This window comes from Oncorhynchus clarkii, unplaced genomic scaffold (assembly GCF_045791955.1).
Source record: "Oncorhynchus clarkii lewisi isolate Uvic-CL-2024 unplaced genomic scaffold, UVic_Ocla_1.0 unplaced_contig_9712_pilon_pilon, whole genome shotgun sequence".
In the NCBI taxonomy this organism is placed as follows: domain Eukaryota; kingdom Metazoa; phylum Chordata; class Actinopteri; order Salmoniformes; family Salmonidae; genus Oncorhynchus; species Oncorhynchus clarkii.
The window spans coordinates 40,381-50,579 of NW_027258848.1; the positions used below are offsets into that span (position 1 = coordinate 40,381).

The 10,199-nt window shown below is 46.1% G+C and overlaps 1 protein-coding gene across 1 annotated transcript; it reads right to left on the bottom strand.

The window, feature by feature from the left end:
* Window positions 1-210: 210 nt before the first annotated feature.
* On the bottom strand, window positions 211-9,592 carry LOC139398808 (DNA replication licensing factor mcm2-like; the record flags this gene model as incomplete). The annotated part of the gene is made up of 7 exons (XM_071144587.1): window positions 211-985; window positions 4,033-4,188; window positions 7,413-7,595; window positions 7,860-8,102; window positions 8,259-8,498; window positions 9,030-9,280; window positions 9,499-9,592. Coding segments are annotated over 7 exons (1,278 nt in total), but the record flags the coding sequence as incomplete, so codon positions are not given.
* Between the last annotated feature and the right edge of the window lie 607 nt (window positions 9,593-10,199).

Genomic DNA, 10,199 nt, shown 5'->3' on the forward strand with positions numbered 1-10,199 from the left:
CGCTCCTACAAAACTTGACATCAGTAGCATTATTGGACAAAACAGCACCTTTATGGATCCAACAAGGTGCACCTGTGTACTTATCATGCCTTTTCATCAACTTTGATAGACCACACCTGTCAGGTGGATGGATGATCTTGGCAAAGGAGAAATGCTCACTAACAGGGGAACACAAATGTGTTCACAAAATGAGAGGAATGTACAATTTAATGGAGTTTTTTTTATTTCAGATCATGAAACCAACACTTTACATGTTCTGTTTATTTATTTATTTGCTAAGTGTACATGGTGCAGTCAAAAATTATGCAATACTTTAGTTCTGGGTCGACCAAAATGAACCCAGAACTATTGTAGTTAATCTTTCAAAAACATGAATACAGCTAAACCACAACATTACAAAAACACTTCAATTTGACAACACACAAGCTGTGTTCCAAGAGGAGAACGTTGAAAAGTTCATTATGAAGAAATATACATGTTACACTCACACAAGTCGTACAATGAATCCAGTCCATGAATCCAGTCCATGAATCCAGTCCATGAATCCAGTCCATGAATCCAGACCATGAATCCAGACCATGAATCCAGACAATGAATCCAGACCATGAATCCAGACCATGAATCCAGACCATGAATCCAGACCATGAATCCAGTCCAATTGTAACATTGCAAAGAAATTGGCCATTTTACGACTTATTAGAATTCTCCCAACAGGGTGACAAATATTTACAATTATTTACACATCCAGACTGAGATAGTGCCCCAAACAGCACCCTGTGGGCCCAGGTCCAAAATTGTGCACTACATAGGGAATAGGGTGCATTTAGAACGCATGAGTTAGTCTTCCCCCCCAGGCAACAGCAGATGGACAGACTTAGAACTGCTGCAGGATCAGCTTCTTCTTCATGTCGTGAGAGAACTTGTTGGATCGGAACGCGTCGCTGTCATAGAACGCTGACAGGTTGTGGATGCTGATCTGTCTGGCCTGGGGAAGGAGAGAACAGAACAATTCAACTATACTGAACGAAAAGAAAAATGCAACAATTTTAAAAAGATTGTTACTGAGTTATAGTTCATATGAGGAAATTAGTCAATTTAAATAAATGTATTGGGCCCTAATCTGTGGATTTCACATGACTGGTAATACAGATACCACCCCCCACAAAAAAACAGGATCTCGTCACGGTATTCCTTTGCATTCAAATTGTCATGGATAAAATGCAATTGTGTTAGTTGTCAGTAACTTATGTCTGGCAATTCCATAACCACAAAGCCAACAGGGGGCACTCGTTTTACAGGAAACCGCTTGCCCACACATGTCTTGTTGTAAGGCCAGTTGGACGTACTGCCAAACTCTAAAATGACTTGAGGTGGCTTATGGTATTATTCTCTGGCAGCAACTCTGGTGGACATTCCTGCAGTCGACATGCCAATTGCCCTCTCCCTCAAATTGAGACCTCTGCGGCAGTGTGTTGTGACAAAATTGCACGTTTTAGAGTGGCCTTTTGTCCCCAGCACAAGGTGCACCTGTGTAATGACCATGCTGTTAAAATCAGCTTCTTCATGCCACACCTGTCAGGTGGATGGATTATCTTGGCAAAGAAATGCTCACTAAGAAGTTAGAAAAATTAGAAAAATAAGCTTTTTGTGCGTACAGAACATTTCTGGGATCTTTTATTTCAGCTCATGAAACATGGGACCAACACTTTAAATGTTTACATTTTTGATCAGCGTACAGTGCCTTCGGAAAGTACTCAGACCCCTCAACTTTTTTTTACATTGTTACGTTGCAGCCTTATTCAAAAATGTACACAATACCCCATAATGACAAAATGAAAAACCGGTTTAGACCTGGGGAAGTGTACTAAAAAAAATGTTAGCAGCATTGAAGGTCCCCAAGAACAGAGTGGCCTCCATCATTCTTAAATGGAAGAAGTTTGGAACCACCAAGACTCTTCCTAGAGCTGGCCGCCTGGCCAAACTGAGCAATCGGTGTCAGAGGAAGGCCCTAAAAATTGTCAAAGACTCCAGCCACCCGAGCCATAGATTGTTCTCTCTGCTACCGCACAGCAAGCAAGTCTAGGTCCAAGAGGCTTCTAAACAGCTTCCACCCGTCAAGCCATAAGACTCCTGAACACCAAATCAAATGGCTACCCCCCCTTTTTACACCGCTGCTACTCTGTTGTTATCAGGGGTGGCAGGTAGCCTAGTGGTTAAGAGTGTTGGGCCAGTAACCAAAAGGTTGCGAGATCAAATCCCAAGCTGACAAGGTAAAAAAAAAAACTGTCGTTCTGCCCCTGAACAAGGCAGTTAACCCACTCTGTTAATGACTACCCAGTAGGTTGTCATTATAAATTTGTTCTTAACTGACTTGCCTAGTTAAATAAAAAGTAGTCACTTCAATAACTGTACATATTCCCTCAACCGGTATTGTTATTTTACTGCTGCTCTTCAATCTGATGAAACCAAGATTGAAATATTTGGCCTGAATGCCAAGTATTACGTCTGGAGGAAACCTGGCAACATCCCTACGGTGAAGCATGGTGGTGGCAGCATCATGGTGTGGGGATGTTTTTCAGCGGCAGGCCCTGGCAGGCCCTGGAAGACTAGTCAGGATCGATGGAAAGATGAACTGAGCAAAGTACAGAGAGATCCTTGATGAAAACCTGCTCCAGAGCGCTCAGGATCTCAGACTGGGGCCAAGGTTCACCTTCTAACAGGACAACGACCCTAAGCACACAGCCAAGACAGCGCAGTAGTGGCCTCGGGACAAGTCTCTGAATGTCCTTGAGTGGCCCAGCCAGAGCCCCGACTTGAACCCAACCTAACATCTCTGGAGAGACCTGAAAATAGCTGTGCAGCAACACTCCCCATCCAACCTGACAGAACTTGATAGGATCTGCAGAGAAGAATGGGAGAAACTCCCCAAAAACAGGTGTGCCAAACTTTTTGCGTCATACCCAAGAAGACTCAAGGCTGTAATCGCTGCCAAAGATGCTTCAACAAAGTACTGAGTAAAGGGTCTAAATACTTATGTAAATGTAATATTTCAGTTAGATTTTTAATAAATTTGTTAGATTTTTTTAAAACCCGTTTTCACTTTGTCATTATGGGGTAATGTGTGTGTGTGTGTGTGTAGATTAGATTAAATTGCTTGTTTCCCCTCATTTTAGAATAAGACTGCAACGTAACAAAATGTGGAAAATGTCAAGGGGTCTGAATACTATCCGAATGCACTGTATATGGGGTAAACTATTGAACTTCACAAATAGCCCCAAATGATGTTTAATCTAGTCAAGATATAGAATGTTGCATTTATATTTTTGTTCAGTTTATATCAGCATTGACAACAAATTTAAACATTTTCCCCAAGGGGAAGAACAGAAATAGAAAGCAACTTCACACTACTCTATACAACCGTTACTCCACACAGAGAAGCATAAAGCTCACCCTCCATTTGGAAAATCTGACCATAATTATATCCTCCTGATTACTGCTTACAAGCAAAAACTAAAGCAGGAAGTACCAGTGACTCGCTCAATAAGGAAGTGGTCAGATGACGAGGATGCTACAGGAGTGTTCTGCTAGCACAGACTGGAATATGTTACGGGATTCATCAAATGGCATTGAGGAGTACACCACCTCCATCACCGGCTTCATCAATGACGTTGTCCCCACAGTGACTGTACGTACATATCCCAACTAGAAGCCAAGGATTACAGGCAACATCTGCACAGAGCTAAAAAGGGTAGAGCTGACGCTTTCAAGGAGCGGGACACTTATATGAAATCCCCCAATGCCCTCAGACGAACCATCAAACAGGCAAAGCTTCAATGCAGGACTAAGACTGAATCCTACTACCACGGCGCTGACGCTGTTAGCATCTTGCTAGAATACAATGAGGGAGAGGAGACCGAGAGGAAACCATCTCAGATTGAGATTGCACCATGGTTAGCAGCTCGGTATAGTACATTACAGTAGAAATGAAAGGAATACATTTTACACTATTCATTAAGACACCAGCTTCATTACCTTGTCCACCAGGTCTTTCTCTGGGATCTCGATGGTGTCCTGCTGTGCTCCGTACCGGTTCCTCTGATACGTCACCTGCTCTGACACCAGCTGCTTCAGGATGAACAGCAGCAACTCATTGTTGTCTTTTCTGAACGCCAGGTAACGGGCAAACGTCTAGAGAGAGGAGGAAACAAGGGATAAGTTTAGCAGACCTGCCAACCCTGTCCAACCTTTTAGAGTGCCAGACGCGTGCGGCAAATGAGATTCAACACACGCCGAATTGAGATGCCCCCCCCACGCTCGTGCGCATGCTGTTTGTGAGTCTGATCGCAATTGTACTAAATCAAGTCTTGCAAAACGTTGGAATACTTTGACAGCATTCCATTTACACCTATGGTAGAAGTCAGGCTACACAAAGCTTAACTAGGCTAAGCTTGTTCAGTAGGCTACCGTAAAGAGAATCTGACCACTGTTCAGTAGGCTACCGTAAAGAGAATCTGACCGCTGTTCAGTAGGCTACCGTAAAGAGAATCTGACCGCTGTTCAGTAGGCTACCGTAAAGAGAATCTGACCGCTGTTCAGTAGGCTACCACAAAGAGACTGACCGCTGTTCAGTAAGCTACCACAAAGAGACTGACCGCTGTTCGCTAGAAGAGTCCGGTGTTTCAGCCCATGTAAAAGGTGCTCATTGTATTTCTTTGCAGCGCATTCATAATTTCAGATTTTTGAAATTGATACCATCTCAAATCTAGTGCCAAGGCGTTTCAGAAGCATTGCCTCTAACGGACACTCGTTCATTCTTCATCGCACCGTCTTCTAAACTCACGACTCCATTTAATGACAAGAGGTTTATATTTACAGTGCCTTGCGAAAGTATTCGGCCCCCTTGAACTTTGCGACCTTTTGCCACATTTCAGGCTTCAAACATAAAGATATAAAACTGTATTTTTTTGTGAAGAATCAACAACAAGTGGGACACAATCATGAAGTGGAACGACATTTATTGGATATTTCAAACTTTAACAAATCAAAAACTGAAAAATTGGGCGTGCAAAATTATTCAGCCCCCTTAAGTTAATACTTTGTAGCGCCACCTTTTGCTGCGATTACAGCTGTAAGTCGCTTGGGGTATGTCTATCAGTTTTGCACATCGAGAGACTGACATTTTTTCCCATTCCTCCTTGCAAAACAGCTCGAGCTCAGTGAGGGTTGGATGGAGAGCATTTGTGAACAGCAGTTTTCAGTTCTTTCCACAGATTCTCGATTGGATTCAGGTCTGGACTTTGACTTGGCCATTCTAACACCTGGATATGTTTATTTTTGAACCATTCCATTGTAGATTTTGCTTTATGTTTTGGATCATTGTCTTGTTGGAAGACAAATCTCCGTCCCAGTCTCAGGTCTTTTGCAGACTCCATCAGGTTTTCTTCCAGAATGGTCCTGTATTTGGCTCCATCCATCTTCCCATCAATTTTAACCGTCTTCCCTGTCCCTGCTGAAGAAAAGCAGGCCCAAACCACGATGCTGCCACCACCATGTTTGACAGTGGGGATGGTGTGTTCAGGGTGATGAGCTGTGTTGCTTTTACGCCAAACATAACGTTTTGCATTGTTGCCAAAAAGTTCAATTTTGGTTTCATCTGACCAGAGCACCTTCTTCCACATGTTTGGTGTGTCTCCCAGGTGGCTTGTGGCAAACTTTAAACGACACTTTTTATGGATATCTTTAAGAAATGGCTTTCTTCTTGCCACTCTTCCATAAAGACCAGATTTGTGCAATATACGACTGATTGTTGTCCTATGGACAGAGTCTCCCACCTCAGCTGTAGATCTCTGCAGTTCATCCAGAGTGATCATGGGCCTCTTGGCTGCATCTCTGATCAGTCTTCTCCTTGTATGAGCTGAAAGTTTAGAGGGACGGCCAGGTCTTGGTAGATTTGCAGTGGTCTGATACTCCTTCCATTTCAATATTATCGCTTGCACAGTGCTCCTTGATGTTTAAAGCTTGGGAAATCTTTTTGTATCCAAATCCGGCTTTAAACTTCTTCACAACAGTATCTCGGACCGGCCTGGTGTGTTCCTTGTTCTTCATGATGCTCTCTGCGCTTTTAACGGACCTCTGAGACTATCACAGTGCAGGTGCATTTATACGGAGACTTGATTACACACAGGTGGATTGTATTTATCATCATTAGTCATTTAGGTCAACATTGGATCATTCGGAAATCCTCACTGAACTTCTGGAGAGAGTTTGCTGCACTGAAAGTAAAGGGGCTGAATAATTTTGCACGCCCAATTTTTCAGTTTTTGATTTGTTAAAAAAGTTTGAAATATCCAATAAATGTCGTTCCACTTCATGATTGTGTCCCACTTGTTGTTGATTCTTCACAAAAAAATACAGTTTTATATCTTTATGTTTGAAGCCTGAAATGTGGCAAAAGGTCGCAAAGTTCAAGGGGGCCGAATACTTTCGCAAGGCACTGTATTTTTGATTATACTTTTTGTGACGTGGATCAAAATTAGTTACCGTCTATCAGATCCTCGTCATGTTAAATGGAAAATACAACTAATTGGATGCAGAATTAACATGTGTATCCCACTCCCACAAACGCAACCAGTTATTTTTCGTATTTCCATTTATTTTCTTTCAATAGCAAAATGTGAGTGAACTGCTGGCACTTCAGAGCCCACTGAATGTCCATCTTATGTTCACTGACGTTAGCTTGAAACAATTAGTGTTCACCTTTCCACAACACACGGGGTCGAAAAGGGATTTGTCCATGTGTTTACATACAGTTGACAGTCTGCAAACTCAGCTTCAAAACAAACAGGGGGGGGGGGGCAGACAGGGGGCAGCTACGTTCAATAATGATGTATTCATCTCCATGTCCGTTGACACAAACTCCGTACATGTCTGTGTGTTGCAGTTCGAGAATCGGGATGTGAGATTTACTCCGTTTTTTTTTTCTGTAAAAAAATACCAAATCAGGCCCTATTCATTTCTGCATACTTATAACTCGGATCTCGTACCTGGACAGAGAATTGCATAGTTGGTACGCAAAATGCGTACATGTTGGCAGGTCCGAATTAGTTTCAGAATTAAAAGCAGCAGTTTGTCATCTCGTCTGAGTGCCAGGTAACATCAAGAGGACCAGGAACCAGTGTTAGACATACTGTATTCACCTTATTGTGACAGACAGTCCAACCCTTCTATATTAATAGTGTATGACCACTTAAGTGGAGACAAATCTATTTTGGGCGTTTCCCCCTTCTGCACCATCTTACCCTTCACAGAACTAGAAGAACACATACTACCCCCTTCCGCTGCAAAACGGTTTGCTACAATTTGCTCTAGTGAACGCGAACCACGAATAGTCTAGCACATTCCCAGGGGCTTACCTTCCTCATGCTCTTCATGACGCTGAACTTCTGAGTGTCGATGAAGCTCTCCAGCATGACTCTGATGGCCATGTTGACGTCGTCCTCCACTACGTAGTCTCGGAGGTGCATCCTGGCGTGGGCCTCCGCCATACGGATCATAGACTCGATGTGGCGCACCGTGATGGGGATGCTGCCTGTCGCCTACACAGACACATTAAGTTATTCAATTATTATTGACAGTAGACAGTTTGGACAGATGAAGGTCACTAACCCCTCAAGGATAAAATACAACTACATGTTAAAGTATCCGTTTCAGGTTCGGCATCAACTCAGAAAGTGAATTGAAGCATGAAATCGACCCATGCCAGCTAAGGGCCTTGCATTATCTCCCCAGGCTTTAGCTCAGCTAGCTAGCTTACGGTCTTACCGGCTGAGGGCTCGAACCACCGGTTGTGACACACTCACCATGGACTCTTTGCGCAGGTCGCTGTAGATGCGAGCCACTTTATCCTGGTCCATCTGGTTGAGCTTGGGCCGCACTCTTTCCTTAGAGTACATGATGTATTTCCTCAGCAGCTCCTGGGGGATAGGAGGCACGTCTGTGGTGTTGGGCAGAACCACCTCCTCCAAACCAGCCATGCCACCCTCCTTGTTGCTGGGGTGATGCTTGATGTGGCTTCCCACCACGAAACGAGCCAGCATCTCATCCTGTAAATGAGGGACAAAGACAAGTTAGAAGGTTGCAATATTGCAAAGAACAAGTGTCAATTCAATCAGCTAACTAACAAAACATCCGGTCATTTCATTGCAGGGATGATGAGAGAACAACAACAGAAAGCTGAGAAGTTGGCCAATAGTCTTTACCTGCACTGGATCCACAGTATCTCTGACCACACACAGGATGTCAAAACGAGACACGATGGGCTCGGTCAGATCCACGTTCTCAGAGAAGGTCAGAGACGGGTCGTAGCGACCACCGATAGGGTTGGCAGCAGCGATGATAGTACAGCGTGCCTGGAGCGAGGTGACGATGCCAGCCTTGGAGATGGAGATGCTCTGTTGTTCCATGGCCTCATGGATACTGGTCCTGTCTGCATCGTTCATCTGGAGAGGAGAGACATGTTGAGCACTGCAGTCTACAGAAGGGGGACAGGAGTGTCACAGACAGGAAAACCTACACTTCCATGTTATTGTTAGGAGATCTTCCTGACCTGAAAATACTCATGGCCCTGCACAAGGCACTGAACAGCTTTAAATGAACAAATCCTTTACTTTGAATGTGGCTGGAAATATACTATACTTGGTCTCTCAAGTCTAACCCCCTCCTTTCCTCCCCCACCTTAACCATCTCCTTTCCCCCCCACCTTAACCATCTCCTTTCCCCCCCACCTTAACCATCTCCTTTCCCCCCCACATCTTAACCCCCCCACATATCTTAACCATCTCCTTTCCTCCCGCACACCTTAACAACCCCCCCCCCCCCCCACACACACACCTTAACAACCTCTTTCCTCCCCCCACACACACCTTAAAGTCGATGAGACAGACCCCTCTGTCCATTAACACCAGGGTCCTAGCCTCTAGAGTCTTAGTCTAACCCAAATCCCTCCCATATCAACCCTTTCTCCCTCTCACCTTGTCAAACTCGTCAATGAGACAGACCCCTCTGTCTGCTAACACCAGGGCTCCAGCCTCCAGGGTCCACTCCCTGGTGACCGGGTGTCTCTGTACGTAGGCGGTCAGGCCCACAGCGGAGGCTCCCTGGCCTGTGGTGAACACCGCTCTGCTGGCCACCTTCTCAACGTACTTCAAGAACTGGGACTTGGCCGTACCGGGGTCACCGCACAGGAGCACGTTGAGGTCACCACGCACCTTGTGCTTCCCACCTGGAGAAAAGAGGGAAAGGTAAGAGCCCAGAACTGAGGAAGGATAAATTATTGATGATAGAAGCATCATAACAGAGGGTTGAGCAGCCAATCAGGGTGGCCCTCATTCAAAAAAACTACTGAAAATGCTTCTTTATTTTATCCAACAGCCAACTCAGTTTGAAGGTTGTTCTCCAGAAGGAGCGTTGGCTACCGCTGATGTTGAATGGTTCACCAACCTGGGTTCTTGGGCTCTCCGCCAAACAGAGCCAGAGCCAAGCCTCTCTTGATGTCTTCATGGCCGTAGATGGAGGGGCCGACACTGGCAAAGACCTGCAGAGAGACAGGAGACAGACCAGGGGATGAACAGGGTGGATGAACAGGGTGGACACGGTGGGGGGGTGAACAGGGTGGGCACGGGGGGGGGGGGGGGGGGGGGGGGGGGGGGGGTGAACAGGGTGGGCACGGGGGGGGGGGGGGGGGGGGGGGGATGAACAGGGTGGACACGGGGGGGGGGATGGACAGGGTGGAGGGGGGGATGAATAGGGTGGACACGGTGAGGGGGGGATGAATAGGGTGGACACGGTGGGGGGGGGATGAACAGGGTGGACACGGTGGGGGGTGGGATGAACAGGGTGGACACGGTGGGGTGAACAGGGTGGACACGGTGGGGTGAACAGGGTGGACACGGTGGGGTGAACAGGGTGGACACGGTGGGGGGTGGGGTGAACAGGGTGGACACGGTGGGGGGTGGGGTGAACAGGGTGGACACGGTGGGGGGTGTGGTGAACAGGGTGGACACGGTGGGGGGGGGGTGAACAGGGTGGACACGGTGGGGGGGGGTGAACAGGGTGGACACGGTGGGGGGGGGGTGAACAGGGTGGACACGGTGGGGGGGTGAACAGGGTGGACACGGTGGGGGGGGTGAACAGGGTGGACA